This window comes from Manis javanica, chromosome 6 (assembly GCF_040802235.1).
Source record: "Manis javanica isolate MJ-LG chromosome 6, MJ_LKY, whole genome shotgun sequence".
Lineage (NCBI taxonomy): Eukaryota > Metazoa > Chordata > Mammalia > Pholidota > Manidae > Manis > Manis javanica.
The window spans coordinates 145,140,490-145,167,569 of NC_133161.1; the positions used below are offsets into that span (position 1 = coordinate 145,140,490).

At 44.0% G+C, this 27,080-nt stretch overlaps 1 protein-coding gene and 1 pseudogene across 11 annotated transcripts in view; both read right to left on the reverse strand.

Annotated features, from left to right (window-relative positions):
- Positions 1-27,080, reverse strand: part of KMT2A (lysine methyltransferase 2A) — a 69,062-nt gene that overhangs the window by 15,771 nt on the left and 26,211 nt on the right. For 2 of the 11 annotated variants that reach the window (XM_073239698.1, XM_073239703.1), the window contains 25 exons: positions 24,415-27,077; positions 22,970-23,147; positions 22,044-22,278; positions 20,554-20,618; positions 19,734-20,111; positions 19,318-19,391; positions 18,208-18,339; positions 17,539-17,652; positions 15,154-15,300; positions 14,641-14,736; positions 14,230-14,407; positions 13,216-13,338; positions 12,608-12,792; positions 11,491-11,664; positions 10,715-10,825; positions 10,340-10,413; positions 9,556-9,749; positions 9,120-9,226; positions 8,163-8,300; positions 6,997-7,155; positions 6,618-6,735; positions 6,420-6,498; positions 5,253-5,413; positions 4,873-5,058; positions 423-4,659 (listed from right to left, as the gene is read on the reverse strand). In XM_073239698.1, coding sequence (XP_073095799.1) covers positions 423-4,659; positions 4,873-5,058; positions 5,253-5,413; positions 6,420-6,498; positions 6,618-6,735; positions 6,997-7,155; positions 8,163-8,300; positions 9,120-9,226; positions 9,556-9,749; positions 10,340-10,413; positions 10,715-10,825; positions 11,491-11,664; positions 12,608-12,792; positions 13,216-13,338; positions 14,230-14,407; positions 14,641-14,736; positions 15,154-15,300; positions 17,539-17,652; positions 18,208-18,339; positions 19,318-19,391; positions 19,734-20,111; positions 20,554-20,618; positions 22,044-22,278; positions 22,970-23,147; positions 24,415-27,077 — 10,306 coding nt within the window. The remainder of the gene's footprint in view (positions 1-422; positions 4,660-4,872; positions 5,059-5,252; positions 5,414-6,419; positions 6,499-6,617; positions 6,736-6,996; positions 7,156-8,162; positions 8,301-9,119; positions 9,227-9,555; positions 9,750-10,339; positions 10,414-10,714; positions 10,826-11,490; positions 11,665-12,607; positions 12,793-13,215; positions 13,339-14,229; positions 14,408-14,640; positions 14,737-15,153; positions 15,301-17,538; positions 17,653-18,207; positions 18,340-19,317; positions 19,392-19,733; positions 20,112-20,553; positions 20,619-22,043; positions 22,279-22,969; positions 23,148-24,414; positions 27,078-27,080) is intronic. The other 9 variants (XM_017642251.3, XM_073239702.1, XM_036992736.2 and 6 more) reach the window with 7 other exon arrangements.
- On the reverse strand, positions 18,346-19,306 carry LOC108385126 (small ribosomal subunit protein uS8-like; annotated as a pseudogene).

Here is a 27,080-nt window from a genome sequence, read left to right on the forward strand (position 1 = left end):
TATGTAAAAGCTCACTTGTGCACTTTATATTGTTATACGTCAAAGATATTTTAAAAAAGGATTCCTTGAGGATCTCCAACAGGGGGCTTTTCCCTCGAGGCAGGAATAATCATCCTTTAAAATCCTAGGCCTTTAGCAAAAAAGAAACTGGAGCAAAGAGCAGTACTCTTTTAAATCAGAGCAATGAGTAATTAGAGATGTGGTTCCATCCAAGAGACAAACTACCCAGAGATGGAACTAAATTTTGCTCTATTAATCACCTGAGAAAAAAAATAAAAATAAAAATTCAGAAAAGCCCCAAGCCATAAGTCATGCAACCTGGACAGAGAAGCGCCCCCTCCCAGAGCACCCCCACCTCAACAGCCTCGACTCCAGTGCACAAAACCCCACGGCCCCAGAGCAGCTACAGTCGGCCCTCTCACCCTGTGGCTGAGGTCAGGGACGTCGGGTTGGCCTCTTGGTCTGGAATGTGTGCTTCAGAACTGGTCCGCAAATGGGAAGCTTTGTGCTTCTTGCCATTCCCTTTGTCCAAAGGCAGCTGAATCCGCTTGATTTTTGGTTTGGGTTTAGTGGGACCCGGCCCTGAGGGGCTTGCTGCCTGATGTCCAGAGGACGGAGAGCCCCCAGGAGAGGCTGAGCCGGCCTGCCCAGCTGAGGACAAAGCCTTGCTCTGCTCTAGCCCCACGCTATTTGGAGCATCAACCGTCTGGGTGAAGCTGGACCCCTGGGTCCCTGGAGCAGAATCAAGATCACGCTGGGCAGAGAGAACCCCGGTTTTGCTGGCAAGGAGCTGGTTCACGTGCTGAAGCTGATAATGCTCTTCTGCTTCCCTGGAAGGTGCAGCAGCTGGGAGGCCTGGGGTCTGAGAAGAGGGGAGCACACAGATGCTAGAGGCTGCTGGCATGGCAGCAGCAGAGGGAGTCTGCGATGTCCCCATTTGTGGAAACAGTCCTGAACTTGGCGGTAAAGCCACAGGTTGTTCCTGAATCCCCAGGTTCTGCTGGCTAGCTTTGATTAAAAGATTGCTTATTGAGCCCATATCTGGGGTACCAAGCAACCTGGGGTTGGTCAATGCGACATGTCCCGGAACAGACGTGCTACTTGTAGGGGCTGTAGTTTGCATGGACACAACATTCAAGACGGAGGAATTGGACGCCGGGCCGGACACAGGCCCCGATGTGAGGTGGCTAGTGTCCTGGCTTATTGTTGACGTGCCCGCCGCCACAGCAGCAGTTCCTCCCACACTCTGTGGTAACAGGGGTGCCTGTTCAAAATACATGATGCCAGATTTAGACCTTTTTATGATGTTGGGGACAGTTCGGTGAGATGAAGTATTAAGTGACCCCAAATCTAAGAGATTGGGATGATTTGGAAGCTGGGAGGGTGTGAAGTTAATCAGTGTCATGTTGGACACCACATCGGAAGGGGCAATGTTTGAAGGGGTACTAGAGGGAGCAAGTTTTTTATTCTTTCGGGTCTGTAGACGAGATATGGGTCTTTTCTTGAGTCCAGAGGATGGAGTGGCTACTGTGGTAGTGAGGTCTGTCCTCTGGCTGGCTTCTGAAACCAAAAGTTGGGGATCTGGAGGCTGAACCCCAATAAGTAGGCCTGAAGGAGGACTGCTGATGTTAGGTGGGAAACTACTGTGAGTAGCTGCAGGGAAGGGGTGCAGGTGCTGGTGATGAGGCATGGGGAGCAGTCCTTTGCTAGCAGGAGGGAACAGAGACTGAGAAGCTGGCAAGCTTGGATTTAGTCCTGTGGTCAGGGTGAGACCACTTCCCATGGGCCCCAGTACTGAAGTATTTGTCTCCATCACACTGGGTGTAGAACTAACAGAAGAGGTCAATTGGATTTTTTGGGTCACACCATTTGGAAGAGTTTGGAGCACATAAAGCGGCTGCATGTTCTGGTTAACAACAATGAGTTTCTCAGTGGCTGGTTTCAGGTGGGGTGGAGTGGTCTGGACAGCCGCATTGGAAATCTGAGATGGGCCAGGGCTATCAGTAGAATTGGGCACATATTTCTGGTTCTGGATAGGAACGGTAGGGGAAACAGGTACCTGAAGGCCAGGGGTGCTACTGTTTCTAGTTAAATCCTGACTGTTGCCGTGACCTTGCTCCACTGAACCACAGGGAGGGCTGGAGATGTGGTCTGCGTCCATGTGTCCTTGGATGAAATGATCGGGAGTCATGTGGCCTTCGGGGGCTGGATCTACCCCTGGGCTCAGCAGAGAGGAGTCACCTTCAGAGGCGGCCACAGATTTTTCTGTGATGGTCACTCTCTTCTCTCCTGAGTCTGAGATGACAGCTAGTCTACTGGGATTCTGGCTAGGGACCGTGGGGCTCCGGGTGGTCAGGACAGACAGATCGGATGGGAGCTCTAGAGGCAGCTCAAACTGCTCCTCTGCTGAGATAGAGGAAGAGACACTGCTGTCCACAGGCTCCGCAGTGGGCAACTGCTGAGAAAACACTTCAAAAAGACCCATGTCTTTTTCACGATTACTATCAAGACCCAAACCTTCACCGAGATTCAGGAGTTCTGAAGAAGAGGACTCCGGGCTCTCGCCCAAAGCCTGCATGGATGGAGTATTCTTCAGCACAAAGTCCATTATGTCCGAGGGCAGGATATTCCCACAGTCATCGCTGTTGTTATTATCTGAATCGGATTTTAGGAGCTCGGTATTGTAAGTGTCTAGCAAGTTTTTGTCTGAGGGGGTGCTTGTGTGGACTCTGCGGCTCGACTCCAATGAGCTGAGTTGAGCTTCCAAGGACTCCTGTCCCTGGGCTTTAACCCGGCCCACAGAGTGGCAGTTATCCATCTTTGGCTCATTTTTGTGGCCAACGGAACTCTTGATGACATGCTCCTTCTCCCCGGCATCTTCTGGCCGGTCGAGCTTTAAGCTCTCTGTCCCATTTTCCTTACCGTTCCTTTTTGGAATCTGGCTGCCTTTCCTTGTTGTGGCTGCGACACTAGTGTCACTCTCTGTCCCGTCATCAACACCATCCAGCTGTGAAATTTTCGGAAGATCACACTGTTCCTCCTCCCGGAATAAATTATGGGACGCCAGCCGTTCCTCTCCGCCTGAAGAGATCACTGTTCGAGTGAAATTGTAGTAGTATAAGTCGTCTTCATCAGAAGTGCTTAGGTCATCGGCCCCATCCACCTGTCCCTCAGCTGACTTCTTGCCTCGCTTCTTCCCAGTGGAGCTGCTGTAGAATGGAATGTCTTCTTCGCCATAGGATCTTACTCCATACAGCGGGGTGAGCCCAAAGAACATGTTAGAGCGCGCCCGGGCACTGCGACGGGGGTATCTCCTCTTGAAAGAGCCATCCTCCTGAGGTTTGGGGCCATCGGGAAGCAGAAGGTTTCTCTCCTGTACTGGAAGATTCTGAAAGCTGTTACTTTGAGAATCCTGGGATGAGGTATTATTGGGGCTTGGCTGGGCCACCGGACCATCTCCTGGACTTTCAGAGGCAGATGCTGGCTCTGCCAGAGATGCCGCCTCTATTTGCAAAGGGGAGCCAGGACTGTTTTCTTTCAGGGTGTTCTTGGACTGACCCTCACTTTCCATTTTTAGAGGAGTCAGAGTTACTTTGACTGTGCGTTTCCGGGGCGTCTGTGATTCCTTGGCAGGTCCTTCTACTTGCATGGATGGAGCTTTGGGGGCTCCTGGACTAGAAAGGCCTTTGTCCCCAGTCTTATCAGAAGAAACATTATTACATGGTCGCTGCCCCATAAACTCAGGAGTCAAAACTTCATCAACAAACTCTGGCTTTAAGTTTCCGTCCTCAACAGCTGTCACCTGACCAGGTTCCAAAAAAGACTTACTGGAATGCTTTTCTTTGAAAGTTTCTTTACAAGATTTTTTCCCTTTCTGTCTCCTGTCCCTGGAACTAGACCCCACGTGTTCATTGATAATGGATGATCTGCTGCTCACTCCAGACAGCTTCAAGGTTTTGACTTCAGTATCTTCATCAGGAGGGGGGTTGGCTGATGGGTTAGAATCCGTATGTTGGTCTCGATCATTCCTTTGTCCTCTCAAATGCAGTGGTGGGAAGGAGAGAGGTTCTTTAGAAGAAAATGGCACTGAAGAGAGTTCAGCAAAAGTGCCAATTTTGCTAACGTTTAATTCTCCAGATGCTGTACTATGAACCTGTGAGGCCAGTTTAGGAATGCCAGGGTAAGCCACATTATGTGTGGACCCCTCAGAATTTTTGGAACTCGGCATTTTCGTCTTCTCTCCCTTCAGAGAGGAGCTCTTGGATGCCAAGTCGGAAGCACTAGGATGCTTCACTTCCAAAGATGAAAAGCCATCCAAGTGACTGGTTTTGGTGCCCATAGTGGCCACTGTCCTTTGCAAATGTGAAGCGGTGGGAGTGGTTTGCCCTGAATTCGTATTTGAATTCAGAGGCCCTAAGACATGATCAACTGCTTTGGCACCTGACTCGAGATCTGTAGCCACCCCTAGGGTGGAGACCGAGGAAACACTATTTCTGGAGTAAGTACTCCCGGTTCTCACTGGCGACATTATCCGGAGCTTAGACCGTTGGGGTGACAAGGAAGAAGTACTGTGACGCCTGGAGCCGATGCTTCGAAGCCCAGAGGAGAGTAATGGGTCACCCACTGTGACTATTTCATGAGTGGTTGGGGTGGGACTTCCTAAACAAGGGAGAAAAAGCAATGAAGTCTGTTAAAAACAGAAGAAATGTGTGGTAGTCACTGGTGTCGATGTTTTGGCTATGCAGATTTACAGCTAAGTGAAAAATCAGCGTTTTCAATGAGAACTCACTAAGATAAAGTTGCCTGAAAGAATTACAAACTAAACGTTTGAGCTGACCTTCCTGGGTCAAACAGGTCAGTGAAGTCCTTTACCTGCAGAAGGCAATGGCCGACAGCCAGGGGATCTCTGTGTTGGAGAATAACTGGGTGTTCGAAGCCTAGGGACCTTTGAGATGACATGATAAAAACAGGAGCTGGAGGTCTGGGAATGAGGAGGTCGGTCTGGTGATGGAGGGCTTATCCTTTCAGCTGTTTTTTGATTTTCTTTAGATGAAATTTCTGTGGTAGGAAATAAAAAACTCTTACTAAGAAAGTGCAATTCAATTATCAAACACATACACTGATAAAAAAAACCAGCTACTGGGTCAGGCCAAATTACAGACATATGAGGCGTCCCAAGGGAGTGACGTCTCCCCCCTTTAATCACAGTACTCCCCCAAATGATTCAAGTCGCAGCCTGATTAAAGACTAACCTGCAAAAGATGTCGGACTATGAGCAATGGTCCTATTTTCATCATGTTCAACTGTGCTATTGATATCTGGCTCTACAACTGGAGGACGGCATTCGACTATCTTGCAGGTGTATACGCAGCGCTTGCGAGCGTCTGTGGTGCTCCAGTACACCCTGGAACACCTGCAAGCAGATTTGTAAAAACCACGGTAAGTGAGGGTACAGAGGCGGACACTAACATTTGTCAAAACCTCTTATCCTAGGTTCTCTGGGCTCCTTAACTTAGCTTCATGTCAGGAATTCTTTATATTATAGGGTCCCCTACCTGGGGAGCTCCAAGCTTTTCCAAGTCCTTGTTTTTTTTTCTAGCTTCTCAGAAAATAGCATCAAATCTTTTTGATTGTATTGTAAGCAGGGGACAAAAATAGTAAAATACCCTAAAATGCAGCAAAAGAAAAATACTAACCACTACAAGAAATCATTATTGGCTCCACAATGTGTTACAAATCTAGGAAAGAGCAAACCTGAGGTGTTTCCCTTAAGAGAAAAGCCCCACTGAGACAGGAAAACATAACTGCTTCAGACTCACTGGTTGCTGATGGAGCTTAGTTAACATGATGAGCTGCTGGCTGAATGTGGAGTATAGACTGTGTCTTCAGAATTGGAATGTAGATAAATTGGGAAATATACAGTAAAATGAGACTCCACAGGGGGAGACATAGAAAGAGAATTTTAAATTTATATTGTCAGCTCACCAGAAGTTTAAATTATTTGCTACACACAGGAAAGACTGTAAACTGTTACTGTCGCATCTGATCATTATTGTGGGGGGGTTGTTTTTAGAAGGGCCTGTAAAATGGAGAACTGAGGACAGAGGCATGACGTGTTTGATCCATGACAACATTCTGGAGTTTCAAATCCAGATGAATGGAATCCAAAGAGATTCAGTGGTATCTTATGAGGCTGACAAATGACTATGACATGTCAATGACACTTTCCTTCTATAAACGGGCTTAGCTGACATAAAAGGATGTTTTAGTCCCAATCCATAAGAAACAGCACAAAAGGGTAGTTCATTTTTAGCACAGGTACAAGCAGCTAACAGGTGTGGCCCTCTCCTCGGTGACCTGCCCGCCGCCTCAGGGTGCTCATGCGGTGGGGCCGCTGCCTTCTCGACAGGGCTACTTACTGATATCCGATAGGGAAGAGCTTATCCTCACAGTCGGAGAGGTCATTCAGGAGTCCTAAGCAGTCAATTGTCATGGAGCCTGACCAAGGAAAGAACTCATCAGAGGAGCATCACGAGAAGGCTCACTTCGTAACTGAAGACTTTAAAGGTCCCCGATGACACATCGAGCCTCCCCAACAACCCAGGCCCGTGTCATACCAATCATCATGTGGATATTTTCTGGTTCCAAGCCATTGAGAAACTTCCTTCTCAAGCTGATTCCTTCAAAATCCACAAACACTCTTCGAAAGACTTCAAACCCATTCTCAGGAACCACCTTCAATGAAAACCCAGGGTAGCTGTTAACAGGCAGTCCCTTTATGTGTTAGGCTTGCGAGACCCACTCTCCCGGGGGCGTGCAGAGCACACTCTCACAATCACCCTTCTGTTTCGCTAGCAGGACTTCTACGCTTCTCCTAAGAGGAGGTGATTCCATGAACACCCAGGAGGAAGATAAAACAAGGTTTATCATTTTGCTGTTTTCAGCCCATTCCCCCTGAATTCCTGGAGAATTCAAAAGCAGCTAAAGCTCTCTCACCTCGCCTTTGATCAAATCCCGATGTCGCTGGCAATACACTTTCTTATCATCCAGAAAGACACAGTTCTTGGCTCGGGAACACATGAAGTGATAGTTGCTCGTGCAGGATGTGAGGCAGCAACCCACAGTGGCTCCCGGCTTTTGGCAGAATTCACATCGCTAACAATCCGGAGAGCAGAGAGTCCTGGTCAGACTCTGAGATGTTTGAAGCCTCTTCCATCTCCTTATACAACCACCCGATTCTGGGTTTCCTACCATTCGTTCTGTTTACTGGCAATCAACCGGATCACAGAAAAGTCACAGGAGCTGCGAAGCCCCCTCCGCACACCCTCTCTCCCCATGTCTGTGGGGCCCTACAGCTATCACATTCAAATATTGCAACAGGATTTACTACTTGGACCAAAACCATAGTTTTTTTTTTCCTAGGAGGCACGATTGATTTAGAGAAGATGAAACTTTGCAGATTAATGCTAAAAACATCCTCTTGCTAGACAGCTATTATATGCAAAAGAACTCAGTCTAGAAACATCACACTAGCCAGAAACAATGGCTCTCTAGTTACTGGGCTTAACAGATCAACATCAGATTCAAAGACGTCCTTCAGCCAGCCTATATGTCACCACCTTATTCTGTCACAGTCACATCCTGGGCTCCTCTCCAGGGAAGACTTGTTGTTTGTGCTCTCCACACAATTTACTTATGTTTCTTTGCATGTGATTTTTTTGTTGTTCCTTTCTGATAATCCTTCATCTTCATCACTTTTGCAAAATACAGCTTTTAAAATCTCATTCCTTCATGGCCCCCTCTGATTACTTTCTGCAGCTCCTGATCACTTTCGACACCCTCATTTCGTGTATGTACTTATGTTGGTTTATCCTAGGGAGCCTCAGAATGCATTTTGTCTAAATCACCTAATACATTAACACCTTTCTTGAAACATCTGGATTACCTCCCAAGCTAGACAAGTCTTTTTTCTCTATTTCTTTTGTACTCATCTCCCAAGGATCTGAATAACAATCTACCTACAGTGTACACCGATATTTGCTGTTGGCTAATCACTGGACAGGCACCATGAAAAACATCAGTGAGGTAGCATCTAGCCACAGAAAGAACATCTGGAAGCTGAGAGGGAACCCTTTCCTTAACATTTACCCATCGGTTCTTACCAACTGCTTGCCCCTGATCACAGCCATATGCACATTCTTTAGCGATCCGTCGTCATCTTCAAACACTTCTGCTGACCACAAAGCACAATTCACATGAGTCCATTCATTCTGGCCGATGTAGAGCAAACGGCCAGCATCCTAGGAGATAAAGAGATTTCTTTTTTTCTTTGAAGAACAAAACATCAAAGGAAGTTTTCTGTGGTATTAGCCTTACCTCAGTCAAGATAACTTTAGTAAATCAATTATAATTCTTTAATCTAGGAATGCCCACAAAAACCACAATTCATGTTTTAGTGTTTCTACTTCTCTTTTCTCGATTACCTTTTCCACATGCTAGAAATATTTTATAAACACAGAGAACTTAAAAATAAGCACTATGTGGTAAATTTATACAAGCACTGGGTTCTTTAGAATCCTATTTCAAAGCCAGTTCTCTCAACTTGCATTAAAAATCCTTTTTTTATTGTAAGCTCATTGTATGACAGGCCCTAACCAAGGCTTTACACACATTATTTCCTTCAATCCCTATAGCCATTCTGAGGCAAGTATTATGATCATTCTCATTTTAAAGATGGAACCAAAGGTCAGAGAGGTTAAGCGCCTTGCCGAGGTCCACAAGTAGGCAGTAAAGCACAGAAATGCATCCAGGCAGCCTACCAGAACTGGAGATCTTAACCACTCATCATATTACAGTGAACTCAAGTTACTTAATATGCAACTTATATTTTATTGACTTTCATAAGATCCTTCCTGTGGAAATTACTAGACATCAGCAGATTAACTTGAGGCAAATCATCTTCTAAATCAATTAAATCAGTTATTTAAAAAAAAACCTCAAGTGCCACTAAGTGACAAACATTCATTAAATAAATGATAGTCATCAAGTTTAGACACAAAGGACAAATAGTTCATTTATGGGTGTCAGCTAAGTAGGACCCCATATGCCAAGGTACTTACATTAGCACTGTCATCACCATACATTAAACATAATGCACACTGTCTATTATCTTCTATGCCTGGGGGTGGGTTCAGTTCTGGACTATCTTCTCGACTCCTATCAGTACCTGGCAACCCAAAAGACATCCAGTTAAAATTAGCAATACTGTGTCAATTTCCAGGAAAAAAGAAAATAATTCAGCTTAAGTAGACTATTGCCTATAAAAATCAGTACTTTCGAAAAGCGTTCAAGGTTTTGCTATCTCACCATGTTACATTAGAATATTTATATCAATTCTTTAACATCCCAAGTGAAGTAAAGATAATGATTTTATTACATTTAAGGATGACCTGGAAATTTCTTTTCAGTCTGCACTTTTATTACACTTGCATTCACAAAGGCAATCATTTGCATAGAGAGAGAAATGGAAAATCAACTCTTCATTTGGTGCCTTACTCAAAATTGGGGGTGTAGGAGGATGCAGAGGAGTTGGTGAGTCTGGTTCTCCAGGCCCTTTAGGTTTGGGAGCTGGAATGATTTTCTTCATTAAAGGAGGCTGCTCAGTGTGGCTGTTTTCCTCTCGCTCCTGCCACTGAGCATAATTATGGTCAAGTGAAGGTGGAAGCACTGCGTTTGGTAACATCCCACTGCTGAAAACAATTGAGTCAACAAACATTTATGGAACTCCTGCAACACAGCTAGACCATCAGAATAGCCATATTCTTGACAACCCCAGGCCTTGGCCCTATGCACCAGCCGTTTGCAGAACGTAAGAACAAGTCACAGAATTCGAAAACTGCCAAAATACACAACACTTTATTATTTTAAAAAATGTAATTTTGATGTATGACTCTTTGGCTAAACTTCTAAAAACAAATGATAACCCTAACCAAAGAATCACAAGTATGTACCAAATAAAAACTGAAGGTAGATGGAGAATGAGGAGCAGTAGAGAGCACCGTCTGAGCTATGAAAGAGAAGCCAACTGCTAACAAATCCTGCCCCAGGTTCTCCATAGAGCACGTGTGTCATACATATCTACATGTTAATCCAAATGCCCTAAAATATTATAAACACATAAATAAGGGAATAAAAGACTAAACCAGCACTGAAAAGGTATTTCAACTGATTGACTTTTTTAGTATTAAAACCTAGTCTAAAAAGACCCTCCATCTAGAAATGTAAGAACTCTCAGTTCTAGCTGATGAAGGGGACAAAAGTTAATACTGAATTTACTTACTTGCTTGATACTTTATTTGGCTCCCAAAACCTGGACTTCTTGACACTGAACCATGGAAAAACACGTTCCATTTGCTAACAGAGAAACAAACAAACTATAAACATGGGAATATTCATTCGGAAACTACCTAACAACCACGCCTAACTTCACGCCAGCTTCGCTGCAATCTGAGGATGATTTCAGGCCACCAAGGGAAAGATCCATCGCTCTGGTGACCTCACCAACTTCCTCCCAAAGAATCAGAGGAACAAATTAAACCAAAAGCTGTCTTATACACATGGCAAAGCAAAATGTAGAAGAGAACAAGTCCGTTCTGTTCATGGGGTAATTACCCAAAGATAAGCATTAAAAACATGAACTTCTAATATCATTCACCCGAATAAAGAAGGACTTGACCATGCTGTTGGCTTTTTTAATCTCTGGCTGCCCTCCATCTGAATTAATGGCTGCTTGAATGATCTTCACGATATCATCACTGAACTCCAACTGTATAGAAAAACAAAGCATTAATTATTCATAAAAGAGGTCTCAAAACCACTTCCTCTGCCCTTCTAAATCATCCAGCTCAGAAATCCAACAGAAAATGGACACCCTATTTTATTAACATCGTGCAATTTCTTTTTAGTGGACGCCTTTGGGATTCAGTTCACAATTAACCTGGGACAGTCAAGAGATGCCAGGCTAATAAGGCAAGAATGCAAATAAATTAGCTGTATCATGGTAAGTAATCCAAAAGGGCCACAATTTCTTAGACTAAAATGAATAAGCTATTGAATAGCAAATATGGACTATGAGATAATAAATGCTGGTTTCCTATACATTCTTAAAACCACAAATTAAAACGCATCAATTACAAATGAATATCCTATATGGAAAGACACATTATTGAGATCTCACAGAGGCAAACCAATTAATTTCACATTAGCACGTTTCCATAAAGTTGTGATACAAAGATAATTTTCAGAGAACTCAGATGAAAGTCAAAGAACCATTTTAAAACTCTACCTTCCCTATTGTAACCCACCTTCTGAAACACAGAACTAAAAAATCTCAATTCTAATCATTTAATGCTTACACCCAGGCCCATCCCCCAAGACCCAAGGAAGCTAAATGCGCACTTGAAATTTTGGTACTTGGCTGTAGAGACGTACCACAGAGGTGTAATTCTCTTGGTCCATTTTCCTCTTGACTCCTTCCAGATCTAAAGGCTGCTGGTCTTCCTGCTTGCTGACCTCAGTAAGCACCGGGGGGTCAGGGCCCTCCGGGGAGCTGCGGGAAGGGAGACTCTCCTCCGTCTCAGGATTTAAGTCTGGAGGCTTGGCTGCCTGTTGCCAGGAAAGATATGTTACTTTTATCTAACACTGAAAATGAGGCATCTATTCAAATTCTATTAAAATTAATAAAGATGGCACTGAATGATTTGTATTATAAAACCTAAATAACATGGAAATCCTCAGAGATTTCTCAAATAATAGAAAATGAAAATTAAAATGAGCCAGTTATCTAATAGTTTGGCTAGGCTAACTTAGAAGCTTTGCTTGGTAACTTCTAAATCTTCTAACTTTTGAACCTAGTATGAAGAATAGAAACTGTCCAGTTTCCTTTGAGTAAGACACAGATGGCAGCTAATATTCCTACTCAAAAAATGGAACTCTATTAAAAGATAAATCAGCAGCCTAGCCCTTAAAGTTCTCCATGTGATTCTTCCAACATTGTATCTTGTATTCTCAATGACTGTTTTACGGATGTATAGTTCGTAAGTTAAATGGACAAGTAGTGTTTTCAAATTGTGCCTTGGTGGCCCACTACCATCATCATAGATTAGGCCACCATTCTCTCTCTCTGGGGTTACTATTAACCGCCTCCCAGCCTCAGCTCCCACCTCTAGGCTCAGCCATCTCCAATCTGTCCTCTTTCTCCAGTCAGAATCTTTTTTTTTTCCCCTTAAAAAGCAACTCTAATCAGGTTACTCTTTTGGGTGAAGTCCTCCATTGGCTGTCCATAGCCTTCAGAATATAAAGGCCAAATTTCTTACTATAACAGCACGGCCTATGAAGATGTGGCCCCTTCCTATTTCTTACCCCAAAGAAAGTCCTACTCTTGGCTCTAAAGATTTTCTTAACAGTTGAATGCCAAAACAAGTAACTCTACAAAAGTGAATGAAGATGGAAGCAAAATAAAAAACTCAACCTATCAACCAACCATTCCATTACGAGGTAAAAACCTTCTAAGAACAAAATCAGAAAATGAAATGAGAGTTGAGCCTACTTGTCGGTAGCGCAGCAGGTGGCTGGTGGTCCGGGAGTTCAGCAAGGCTGTGAGAACTTGCTTCAGAGACACCTGCAGCTCCCTTTCCAGGGCCAGGCGCCACTCAGCGGGGTGCCGCTCAGTGCAGTTCACACAAGTGTACGCCACGCTCTCTGGCAGATTGGACAGGATCTCATACATCTCATCTAGGAAAACAGAGACGTACAATGATGATGTGCTCTGAAGACTAGGAGAGCAGGAAAAGAGTGAACTATTCCATGGGACTTAATATAAAGTAGTATGTTAGGAACAGTATTAAGACTCTAATATCCCATAGGAACTCGCACACAGTGATCCCTAAGGGGACAGGAATACTACTCCAGGATTCGATTCCTGGGGAATCAATAGGTTATGGTATCCACAAAATACAGCAAATAAGTATTTTAAAGGGATGTGTCCAAGATAAACCAGCACAAACTTAACACAATGCTACTTATTCCAGAAACCACAAAAATAAATTTAAAAGACTTCAAATAACAACACTACCATAATTTTATGTTCTAGTACTTTGGGGGCTCTAAGTGCAGCTGTACCAAGAAAGAAGAAAACTGTAATAAAAAGACTCCAACCTTCTGTACCTGAAAGATTCTCACACTTGGAATGGACCCAGCGATCACATTTCCCACATTGCATCATCTTACTTTCATAGTCATCATCATCGTAACACTTATCACACAGAGGGCAGAAGTTTCCTGAAAGCAAAGCAGAGTTTTCAGCACAGTTTCGGTCCATATCAGTGCCTCAAAGGCCTTTGACGTGCATATGCCAACCTGAACTAAAATGACACTATCTTCTTCTGGAACTACTTACAAATGTCAGCTGGACCTACTATGAGTATTCATGCACAGTCGGTAGTGCCACTATTCTAAGCTCTTTGAATATGTCACTGGTTTTCTTCTTTAGACCCATTATTAAATGTCTTGAGGTAAATTTTGCAGATGACATAATAGAAAAAGAATGGGAGAGAGAACTTGGTCTCTTAAACATTCCAAAGAAATGTTTACATTTTTGAAAAGAGGTGAGGATACGGAAGTAAAAAACACAGTTCATTTATACTTTTCCCTTATTCCTAGTACTTTTACATTAGAGCTCAGAGTAGCACCTCCTAAAATTCAGCACAATGTATAACCTTCATCAGTTCGCTTTATCCATGTATCCCCTTGATTGTTTTTTACCTAATACGCTTAACACTGATTTGCTTATTTTAAGTAACTTCATTAGTGAACTTTATATCATCATTAGCCAATTCCAATAAATAAGGAGTTTAATATAGTAGTTATTATTTTTTCCCAGCATAACTATTAAAATAAATGTTTGATTAAGTACCACCTAAAATCATTTCTGAAATTATCAAATGTGTAATTATCTCACTTTGGAAAATACTGGCTTAGAGCACTTCTGGGTGGTTAGCTTTATAAAAAGTTCCCTTAATTCTTCCCACATAAACTAACAAAACATTTCTAGTTGCTCTAATATTGTAAGGAAAGAGCAAGACCAGGAACTTAGTATATGTGTTTAAATGGTATTCTTGACAAGATGTGTGAGTTTTTATTTCATTCCACTGGAGTGACGGTCCAGCTCACCTCCAAAACACCAAGTACAACCTCGAAAGGTTGACAAAAGTGGCTTTTCTGAAGTACCTTTAGCAAAGAGTTTGGCACAGTCATGGCACAGTGAAAAATCATGAGACCACTGTGCATCCCACCCTTTGCCTGGAGTTGTGGATCCACAGCTCTTGCAGCGAACACACTTGGTACAGATCTGGGAAAGTAGAAAAGAAATTCTTTTCTTAGTTTTAATATTCCTTCTTATTTAAAAAATCTCAAATGCAATCAATTTCTAGAGTTGACTTCTCCACTGGAATGGCTTTTCCCAATAACGGGGTAAGGAAGTTGTTACGCCGACGTCCCTGGGCGAGGCCGTTCCTGCCCTAAGCTGTGCCTGCTGCCCATGCGCCTGGCCGCCTCTGAAGTGGCGTGTGTGTGAGCGCTCACCCAGACTTTCTTCTTCTTCGTGGGTTTGGTGGGGTAGTTTGGTCCCAGGCACTCAGGGTGATAGCTGTTTCGGCACTTATTACACTCCAGCAGCTGCTGTAAGGGAACAGGCAGAAAGGTGAGCATCACATCACCTCCACCAGAACACCTAGTACTTGGGACCCCATTTCATATTCCCTACAAGACAGCACAACGCATCATTTTAAGTGTTTAAATTTCCTCATGAATGATTTACTCTCAATTAAAGCATTAGGAATTATTTCCTGCCAAAGACACTCAGGGATGAATATTCTTATATAAAGTAGATTCGATTTATTTGGGGGCTTTTATCCAATGCCATGCGTTTTTGTATATTCTCAAGGTTAAAACACCAAAACAGGCCACTGACTGCACCCATTTAAACAGTCAAAATAAACTAAGCCACAGAGAAAAAAATACACAAAACCTAAATTAAAAGGCTGAAGCAGAGATCGGGAGGACTACTCTCAGGAGTCGTTTTTCTCAGTTTGGTACCTTTGTAGCCTGGTGCTGCCTTCCACACACGTGACAGAACTTGCAGCGGCGACAACACCAATTTTCCAGCTGGTCCTCCAGGGGGCGCTCGCTCTCCTCTAAACAAAACTTGTGGAAGGGCTCACAACAGACTTGGCAATACACAAACTACGGTAAAATGGGAACAGAAGTTGTCAAATAACATGGAATTATCAAACCAATCCTACTTACATTTCAGGTTTTAGGAGTCCAGTGGTAAATAAATATACTTTATTCAATAGATGTTCATAAAGCAGTGACTAGTAAAAGAAAAAAGGTGCAATACTGTGCACTTCAAAAGGAAACTGAAGTGGTTGTAACAGTTGAATATAAAGTAACAAAATAAATATAATTCAAGATTTAACTGAATGTGCTAAGTATCATACGACAGGTATAAACAAAGAGCTATGAGAATGTAAGAGTGGGAAGGGGGGAAAGAGAGGGTTTTAAAGGTTTTTCTACACTAAACAATTATTAAGCTCTGATCTGTCCTTCCCACCTCTACTTTTAGAATTAAGTTATTTTCATAAAAGGAGTTTTTTAAATTCAAATAAGGATGATCCAGAATTTTCTTTTGCCATAAAACAATTACTGGGACAAACTGGTCAACCTAAATAAAGTCTACAGATAAAGTAACAGTAATGTACCAATGTTAATGTGCCAACGTTAATTTCCCAACATGATTATCTAGGACAACGTCTTTGGTTTTAGGAAATACACACTAAACTATTTAGAGGTGAAAGGACATATGTCTGTAACTTGCTCTCAGATTTGTAGAAAAAGATGTGTGTATATATAAAATGGGCATATACATTTATTCCTTATTTTGTAAAATATTGACACACAAAGAGAAAAGGACAAAGCAAATGAAAAGGAGTATAATTTGGGGAATCGCAGTAAAGAGTATATGAAAATTCTTTGTAACATTCTTGTAACTTTTCTGGAAATCTAAAATCATGCCAACACAAAATTTTTTAAAAACTCAAATGGAAGAATTCATCAAGCAGGTTATGCCTTTTGAGTGCAATGCAGGCAGCGGGCTGTTCATTCTCTGACTCAGTTTTTAGGAATCCTGTGGGATTGCTGTGTGCAACTACACACTTTAAATTAGAGCAATTATACTCTGAAAAAGCCCTGCTTTATCACACAAGTGGAAGGACTGTGATCCACAGGTTATTCCCATGGGTAGCATATGTGTGTATGCAAAGAATTTATTCATGTAGGAAAGGACACAAGGTACACTCCTGGCACTTGTAGATTGAATATTTTCAGTCTCAATGATACCTAACAAACTCCAGCACTTAGAACAATATACTGCTCATAACAGGCACTAAGAAAGTATTAATGAATGAATACCAGGCAGTAATTTGTAATCTTGCTAATGCATTATTTAACACAGCAAGTGGGCAGGACCGAATCTCTTAGCTAGTGAGTGAGTCTCACTGATGGCTCAACATCTAGATTACAATCTGGCTTTGGATTTTCTTTATGACCTTAGAACACCAATGTGATAAATAATAAGCTAAGGAAGTACTCTGGAATTGAGTATGAATGACAAACTACTGCTTCCCCTACAATTCCCCCAAGAGTTGGCCTACCTTTCTCTTTCTTTCTTATTGTGAAGATGGCACATACTACAAAAAACTCAAAAAGGTATATATAGAAAGGTTTATTATATATACACATATATATATACACATATATGTGTTTGATGATTTACCTTAAAATCAATGCCTGGAGTGCGATTGCTGGGTTAGAGGATATAACCACTTTAAAGACAAACACGTATTTCCAAAACAGTCCCCTCAGAAAGAAAGACTGTACCTAATTTAGATTTCCACCAACAGAAAGTCCCCACTTAAATTCCAGTTTTTGGTCACTGGAAGGCTTAACCCCTCTCTCCTACACACCATGTTTTAATTTCTCATCTTGTGAATCATACATTCCTGTCCTTAGACTATTTTTTTGCTGGCTGTTATTCCCTTTCTTATTAATTGCTAAAAGCTCTTTATAGACAAGGGGATTTTGATATTCAATTATAAAACCACCATCAACAGCATGTCTTCTTCTAGAACACTGCATCATTTTTTCCATGTTTGGACATCTACCAAAAAAACCAGAACTCCATTAAAGAGTGAATTTAAGAGATGAGACTACTCAACTTTTCACACTCAGTAACTGCTACTCTGATAAGAAGCAGACTCCTTCCTGAAATCACTAAATAACTTCTTTAGCATTTCATTAGCTGGTCTAAACAGGCGACGGTACCTGCTGTATACCAGCGGAACAGAATATGGTGACTTTTTTCATCAGAGCAAATCATCTACCATTACACTTTCTGGGGTATCAAGAAGCAGGATATCTTACCTCTACGTGCCCACTACTGGCACAGAGAAAGCAAACCACCCTGGGTGTTATAGGAAGAGAGGTCAAGATCCCCAAGCCTCCCATCTCCCACACATTTTCTGCTTCGCAATCCTCCTGTGAAGACAGAAAGATCATTTATGGAAGTTTTAAAATGACACAACTTTGGACTGAAAGGATGAAAATATAAAATTAGAGTGACACCAGAACGTCAAGAATACTTCATTTCAATGAGTTCAAAAATGACTGCCGACAACACTCTTAAATCTCAAACTGTTAAAAGGCTCATCTATCAGTTCAATTCATGTCAACTGTAATGCAAAGATAAACTGAGACTGAGCTTGCCTGAGTTTTGCTGATATAAGCCATCATCATGGTTTGATAATGCCTATGTGAGAGAACACATCCTCAGATGCTAAAGAATCTCACCTAAATGCACTTTAGTACTCAGGATGGGCAGAAGTGCTTCAATGCCCACGTTCTCCACTCAGTTCACAGTGACCTCAAAACACTGCCCAAAGTTCTCAAACACTTGAACCCACCTACTAACCCATCGTTCCCCTACTTGGTGCTGAATTTCCTCTTTCCACACCTTTTGGACACATCATTTTTTAATTGAAAGCCTTATTTAAAGACACTCAGTATACTATGTGGTTCCTAACACTTTTTTACCTTAAAGTCCACTCTGATCCTGTGGACTCCATCTGCTGGGATTTTTTGCTTAGAACTGTTGCCAGTGGAAAGAGTGCTGAGGATGTTCAAAGTGCCTGCGTTCTCCTGCTTACTGACCGCAGGTGGTTTTTCCTACAGACAGAAAATGGATAAAGAACAAAACCACATCCCACCAGCCTTCACTTTTCCAACAGAAAATATAAATGACAAATCTTATTAACAGATCTGGAAAACATGTTTCCAAAAATAAGTATCCTATAGAAACAGAGAAGTAATCTTCAGAAGATATTTTTTTCCACTGAAGCGTTTTATTCACATGTAAGAATTATATCTCTAGAAAAAGAATCCCAGGATTTTACCTCCTGTGTTTTCGTCTTGCTACTTCATGGTCCATAAAACCAGCTAAGGTTGTCAGTACAATGAAATTAAACTGATGGGAAGGGAGCAGGTAATTCTGCCATTTTTCTAGATCTTTGAGCTGCGTATCAAATTTTGGGCTGACCACTCCACACTTGTGTAATCTGCCTCTTGAGGTTCACAACGATTTTTCCAGCTCTGTGATCATCAATGATTTTCAATTTGCTAACATATCATGCTTCATCACCAAAGTTAGAAACTGGAGGATGACTTTGGAGCACGGCAATGAGCACCTGGCATTCACTGCCTGTCTTTTCAGTATCACTGAGGCTCTTGACAACATCAGCCAGGACATTCATGGGCACCATTAAGGTGGCATGGAAAGATGACAGAAAGAGCCAGAAGATTCTTAAAGACTTATCTCTCCCTCCACATTGTTAAGAAAGGTGACTGTGGTAGACAACGATCGCTATAGGATGTTGAGGGCAAAAAAACAATTATGCTAAGCGGCCTACAACATAATCATAAGCGCAGAGGGCTAGAAAGAAGGGAAGAACAAGGGGAAAGAGACCAAGAAATGAGTTAAAGCCTAAACCTCAAGTTTGTTAATTTGAAAAAACTTCACTGTCATCTACTTAGAAACAGAAATGTAGTTTCACTCAATCAATCACAATAAGCGTCAAGAGTAAGGCTATTTCCCTACAGAACAGGACACATCCCTGAGAAATGGCACAGAAGCAAATCTCTCCTCACCTTTTCTTTTGGTTTTTGTTTTACAGGAATACTTGGGCGAGGAGCCACTTTTTTCTGCTTGCTTTGTTCTGGACCTGAGGAATTCAAAATAATGCAGTCAGATGCTACTAAACTTACAGTTGATGCTAAATATAATGACAACATTAAGACTGATTGACCTGTGAAGAAAGGGGCATTAGAAAACACAAAAACTACTTAAACCATAGGCTTGAAATAGGAAATTAAGACAGTATCTCCAACTTAACTGGTTTTCTGCTCCTACTTCTTTATTATTACATAATGGTCAAAGGAGAGCTAATTTTCTGGCACCAAAGCCTTAAAACCACACACTGCCGGTTTCCAAAGTCTACTTAGGCGTCCAGAGCTCTCTTCTGGTACACACGGCCCAGCAGCAACCCCTCGCCTTCCTCACTCACCTGACTCGGACGGAGGAGGCTGCTTCTTCTTGGGCTCGCTGGGAGTGGTTTTGGGAACTTCTTTCCTCGGCGGTGCTGTGCTGGGCGGCTGTAGGGGGACAGCTGGCACTGGCTGGGAGGCCTGCTTGCTGGACTTCCTAGAAGCTGCAGTGGTAACTTGTTTGGATTCAGGCCCTGGGGCAGAGGTGCTCCCTTCTTCACTCTTTTCCTCAACAGGCTTTCGAGGAGGCGGCTCACTGTTGCTTTTCTTGGGGGCAGGATCCTCTCTGGCTGATGGGGTAGGTTTCTGACTAGGGTCCACCACGTTCTTCACAGCAGTGCTCTCTTTGCTCTCTTTCTTTTCACTGGTCTTAGACTTTTTCTCTTTCTTTTTCACAGCTAGGGAAAAAGAAACCCACCAAGATTATTTATCTACATGTGAGGAAAATTTTACCTACAATAGAATAGAGGGATGTACCATGATCCTATTCTCAGTTTTCCGCAGCTGAAGTTGACAATGAAAGGCTCAAGAAAGTTAATGCCAAGTTGGTCAGGTGGACAGGTACACTTTCATTGCTCTAGGATAGGGAACAAACTATAATTTTTATATAAACTTAAAATATCTTTTATTATGGAATACTAGAAACATACTCCAAGGTAAAGGGAATGGTAAAATGAACTGCCACATACTTATTGCCCAGCTTTAAAAACCATCAATTCCTTGGGAAAGAGCACTGCGTAGACCACAAAACAAAACCAGTCTTCTCTTTACAACTAGGTGTGTATGACTACGTGACATCAAAGCAGAAGCATTTTGGGGAGGGTCTTTTTACAACACTACCTTTTGCTTGCTTCTGAAGGTAGGCTTTCGAAGGCATCCACTGCAGATTCTGACATTTTCTCATCCTAGGATAAGAAGGGATACCATAAACTAAATTACATTTAGAAGAAGAGCAACTAAAACAAGTGTTATCTGTCTGTAAGAACCAGGGAACCTTCATTCAGGGTCACTTTGAGAAAAACAGGGTTGCTCCTTACTCAGATTAAACCCAAGCCTTTGAATCCTTCAATCAGCAAGTTTACCTACCTTCAGGAAGGATCCAGAAGAAGCAGATGTCAAATTATACTTGAAATGGGACTCAAACTTCTTGTAACCCAGCACTGACAGGCACCCACTCAAAAACAATCAGTATTTCTTGTTATCAAAGCAGTTCTGCTCCCTTATGAGATTAATATTCATGTAGTAATCAGAATACAAAATGGACTAAAATCACCTAACAAATCCTTTGTCTGCCACTACAATGCTATAGGTCTATCTTTGGGTTTTGATATATATATTCCACCCCTCAATTCAGTGAAACTCAAACTTAATTGGAAACTATCAATTGAACTATAAAGAGTCCATCTCAACCCCTAATTTCAGTAGCACAATTTTACCTTGCTTACCTTGTTACCATGTACCTTTCTGCGGATCTGTGAACTGTCTCACTTCTTTCCACTAATAGGACTGAGAGAAAAGTCTTAAGGCCAAACTAAACCTAGACCATTTTCTCCTAGAAATGGTCTCCCCTGAAGTAAATAATGTAGCATTTTTCCCAACTATGTTTCATGTGATTCATTTATTCAGCAAAAATCTACTGATAATATCTGTTCCTTGTGCCAGGTACTTTAGGAGATGCTTAAATGCCAAAATTTCTGTTGGTGCAACTGTCTTAATCCGTTTTAAACAAATTAGCCCAGAGTGCAGGAAGTGCATCACAAACTGACTGGAAAAGGGGAGGAAAGGCAAAATAATGAAAACTTCCATATCAAAGACTCCATATGCACGAGAACATTCTGAAAGTGAGGAATCACCCATGCTTCTTCAACGCCACAAAGGTAATTTCAGTTGACCTAGTAAACATTATGCCTGAACTTGTCAGTCTTTAAGTAGAAATCCTCCAAAGCTGCACTGATACGGCAGCCACTAGGCACATGTGCCTATTTAAGATTTCTCAACTAAAACATGAAATTAAAAATACAGCTCTCCTGTCACACCAACCACATTTCAGTGCTCCACTGCCACCTCGGGCTCACAGCTACGACACCGAAAAGAGCAGGTACAGAACGTTTCCACCATCTTCTAGCAGACAGCATTGCTCCAGAGTGCTCCTTACGTAAGCACGTCCAGCGCTAGCCACATCACAAAACCCAGCTCTGCAACTGATGGGGCGACTCAGGGAGACTCAATCCAACCACATGCAGTGTCCCGATGCATCTCCGCAACACCTTGACATAAATGAGCAAAAGTCACGCCAAGCATGGGAGTCGCAGGGGAGGGCGCCCACTCACTTGCAACACTGTTTCTTTATGTTGCGGCCACCGAACTTGGGCTTATCCAGGCAGTTGGTACACACGCCACAGTCCTCGGGCACCTGGCAGCCGGGACACTGCCCACAGCGCCTTGATCGCCGTCCTTTCTTTACGGGAGGTTCCTGCGGTGCCTTGTTTCTGGTGACAGGTTTAATTGGTTTGATGGGCGGAGCAAGAGGTTCAGCATCTTCTGAGCCAGCAATTGATGACTTGTCTGTTAAAGAAACTGTCATTAGCTCTGAGGGAGGATCCAACTCCTTCTCGCGAGTACAGGCGAAGATCCTCAAAATCCACTCATATTATTATAGACACTCAAACCTCACTTTAATTGGGACTCCAAAAATGAAATACATTATAACAAAAGTATTCACAAGCAGAACTCAGAGCCTGTTTCTAATAATTATTTCCATGCTTTAGAATGACTCTAATTTGTGCTTTGGTGCAGTACAAGTCCCAACATTGAAAACAAAGCATCTAACCTAAAGTCAAGAGTATGAATTGAATGCTTCTGAAGACGCTCCAAGCCTGGGAGACACAAGACTCGTCTGACAGTCAGCTTTGCTTAAGGACTTCCCAGGAGCCTTGCCAAGCTTTCTTAAACTGCGTGGCATCTAGAAAAATTCTGCCCCGGCTTCTGACCCTCTCTCTTTCACTGGGGTCAGTCAGACTTGCACAGCAATCTGACAGCTCTCCTAGCCTTCCCTGGCTACCTTGCCGTTTTTTCTCTCAAGTACTTTCTCCACTAGAATCCTTGCACATTTGACCTCCCCATACCGTCTGTTTCTTGGACGACCCGGACTAACACACCTAATGCTACAAAGAGCCTCGTGGGCAACCCCAGGACAGATGAGGAGCGAACAAACTGAACGTGTGCTTTGACTTCCAGGCTGACATCCCTGACCTACCGTCATTCCCCATGGAAGACAAAATCTTTTCTCGTTCTTCCCATGGTAAGGCACTCAGGGTGGGCATGTCATCAGGAAATACAGCTCGTTTTCGGCCCAGGGCAACAGCAGCTCTTCTGCAGACATGTTTAATCCGGGGTCCACGCACAGATGTCTCCGATGAGTCACTTTCTTGACCCTGGTATGAGGCAAGTCGAACACAGACAGTAACAGGTATGCAAGTTGAAAATATAATTAAATGAAGCCAAGATATAGTTGATGAGCTTAGTAATCGAGAATAACAAAAACTCTAATTGTGCCCAGAGTTGATATGCCATATCAGTACACAGAAACCAATTAATTCCGCATCTTAAAATTAGGAAAAAAAGAGACTTCTAATAAAAAAAACAGAAATCGACTAAGCTTCTATTCCCAATTATACAAGCTCTTTAAAATTCCCCTCAAAATTCAAGCTGCCAGTTTGTGTTATTAAAAAGTTCAGTCTAGAGTGAACAGGGCTCATCTAACCACAGACTACTTATATCTCCCTAATCAACAGAGGAGGGGGAAATTAACTATAAATGGAAGTATAAAAGGCCATGGCTCTAAACAGAGATTTCCACCTTTTAAAGAGCCACCTCTCCTATTACTAAGAGGCCAACCCCCAAAACACCCAAAATAGTATCAGAAATAAGTCCCATCATATTCCTTCTAGAACTCTTAACTGGAAGAACTACTAAATGTAAATATGGCCCTAGGTTAAAAACCGAAGCCTCTGGTCATCTTAACCTAACTTGGTATGTTGGCATAAAAATGCATGCATCTACTACATGACAATTTTAAAAAAGAATTTTTAGTTAAAGATCAGCAGGTTTTCTTGAAAGAGGCCAGTGCCTAGCTCACTTTGTAAAAATAACGCTGTTCTTTGTAAAAATGTGTCATCAACTTAACTGAATTCTACAGAGCTTCTCTGTCCCACAGCTTATGGCTAAGTGCTTCTCATTAGTATTCTGCAAACACCTATCTTCTGCTGCTCTCATCACTCAGTACTCAGCAAACCCCCACCCCCCTGCCACGTTCTCTATAGTAAACATCAATAAGACAATTTGACTACAAAATGCACCTTCAAACTTACATTACAGATTCCATTTCTCCAAACCCCTTAAGTACAAACAACTCAGCATTCAACTACCTTTCAGTCTTGATTTGACACTTTCCTATGCGTACCAAGTCCTCAAATCTGTTTTATATGTTTACATCTCTACCCTCTGCTTAGAATGTTCTCCCCTATCATTTTCTCCCTGTCAAAATCCTACCAGTCCTTAAAAGCCCATTGCAAATGCCACCCACCTCCTCTACCCTTTTCCTGATTCCTGTGACTGGAGGTAACTAAACATTTACCCTAAATTGCTCATAGAAGGGACCTGATAAACGATTGCATTTAAAGGTAAGATGGAAACGAGTACCTGTGCTTTGGGCTGGTCAGTCTGTTTGAGACTCTTGCTCTTCTCAATCTTGCAGAGCTGGGCTTTGGCCTTTTTTAGGAGGCTGGCAACCCTCTTGTCAGTCATTGGAAGCTTGTCTGCCTGAGCCAACATGGAGCCTATGGAGGAAGTGGAATGTTTAACAGTGCTAGATGAAGGAGTGGAAAGGCAGAGGGTTTTCTCCTTCTCCAGGGAAGGGGCAGTTGGGCCGAGGTCCAAGTTGTTTTTTTCCAGATTTCCTCTCCCTTTCTTTATAAGTATTTTGGTTTTGACAGCTGTTGTATCCCCAAGAGTCACAGAAGCAACATCAGTCCCAGAATCAAGCGATGAAGACTTCTTCCGCCCTGTGGCTTTCTTGGCAGAAGATGAAGTGGCAACATCTTCACCAACAACCTTCTCTTTGGAAACCCTACCCACGGGATACAAAGCAGAGCTACTCTGAATTTCTGATCCCTTTTTCCTTTTCTCTTTCCTGGAGCCCCGCTTATTCTCTTTCTCTCTCTCCCGGTCCCTCTCTCTACTCTTGTCCTTCTCCACGCTCCTGTCAGCGTCGCGGTCTTTGGACAGCTCCTCCGGAGCCTTGTCTTTGTTTCTCCCTCTTTCAGTCTGCGAGCCCGGGGTGAACCACGGGAAGAGCGGCGCGGGGCCCCCGGATGAAAACGGCTCCGCGGGGGCGCCAGCCTGCTTCCTCGGCCTCGGGTTCTTCTCCGCGGAGTCCCCGGGCTGGGTCAGGGCATGAGAAGGAAAGGTAAAAGTTGGGTTTAAGGCACTAGTGGCAAGAGAACCAACAGAAATGCTTAGCGAGGAAGAGACAGAAGACGGCGGGGTGAGAGGCGACAGCTCGGAGGCGCTGAGCCTCCCGCTCCGCGTCCTCATGGAGTGGGACGGGGACCTCGGTTCCGACCGGATCGGGCTGAACACTTTCCTTTTCCGTTTCCGGTTAGACACTCCCGAGGAGGACGTTCCAGCGGAAGTTCGATTACCAGGCAAGGTCACGGACTCGAATATTCTAGAGTGAGCCTCGCTCGGGGTGAACCGCGGCGCCCTGAGGAGGGGGCTCCTCTTGTGCAGATCGAACCTGGTTCCGGAGTGGAGGGGCGAGAAGAGCCGGGCCGAGGCGGCGGGGCCCGACGCGGAGAAGCCAGACGCAAAGCCCACGTCCTCGGGCGTGAGCGGAGGCGGCCGGAAGTTATCAAAGACGGGCTTGCGGATGAGGCCTTCTTTGGCATACTTGGCTGAGGAGAAGTACTGCGGCTCGGCCCGGGAGTGCTTCAGGGACGTCCAGCGGAACGTGGGCTCCCGCAGGATCGACTTGCGCTTCCCCTGCATGGGCGCGGCGGACGCGGGCAGGAAGGGCGACGCCAGCGGGATGGTGGGCGGCAGGAGCCACGGCGTGTGGTCGGCGAGGCCGGGCGCGGGCTGCAGCGGCGGCGGCGGCGTGAGCAGCGGCGGCGGCGGCGACGACGACGACGATGAGCTCTGCGGCGGCGGCGCGCTCTGCAGGGCCGACAGCTTCCGGGCCGCCCGGGGCCCGAAACTCCGCTCCGACACCGAGAACCGCCGGCTCCGCCGCTCGCTGCCGTCGTCGCCGGGGGGCTGGGGGATCGGCAGCGGCGCGTGCACCTCGGGGGGCTCGCCCCGCGCCTCAGGCAGTGCCTGCACCTCCTCGGAGGCCTGGGAGTCCGAGGAGGTGTCCACGCTGGGGCTGCTGGACCGGGAGGAGTCCGAGGACACCTGGGAGGAGTGCTGAGAGGCGGCGCTCGACTTCTCCGAGGAGCCGCAGGAGGCGGCGCTGAACCTGCTGTTCGGCGTGGACTCCAGCCGCGCGATTTTAATTGGAGGGTCATAATCCTCGTCCTCGATGAAGCGCCGGGGGGTTTTGATGATCCGCGAGGAGATGGCGCTGACGACGGGCATGATGAACTGCCGGATGTGCTTGACCTGCGTCTTCGCCTTCCTCCCTTGCAGCTGCGCCGCGGCCTTTTCCATTTTCTTCTGAGCCCCCTTCCTGGCCCTCTGCAGGAGCTGCTTAGCAATGGTCGCATCTGTCCTTTTGGAAGAAGGAATAATCCTGACGGGCTTGATCCTTCGAGGGCTCTGCCTCACCACTGTCTTATCGTCCTTTGTGAGCGGAGGTGTTCCTTCCTTGTCTTTCCTGACCTTCTGGGGCTTTTCCAGTTCGGAGTTAATGGGGAGACCCGGCGGGGTCTTGATCCTCTCTGCTGACGGAGGCCTTCCGCGCCGACGTACAATCTGTACCCCCTTCCTTCCTATTTGAAGCTTCCCTGTCTTAAACTTAGACTTGAGAGGAGAGAGTTTACCTGCTCTTAATTTTTTAATCTTTGTGGCTTGCTGAAATGTAGCAGAAGGTGTCCGCTTAATTTTTTTCAGGCTATCTTCCTTGTTTCCCTTTGGTAACTCTGAAATGTCCTTTCCGTGTGTTATTTTGATTTTTACTCCAGGGAAGGTGGGAGGTCTTCCTCTCTTCTTTTCGATACTTTTAGAATCTTTCTTCTTGATCTTATCTCCAGATTTGGTCTCTGATTTATTTAGAGGGGAAAACACAGACGGATCTGAGAGGATAGCTGAATTTCGGTCAGAGCCACTTCTAGGTCTCCCACGTGGTTTTCGAGGACTAGTTTTAACTG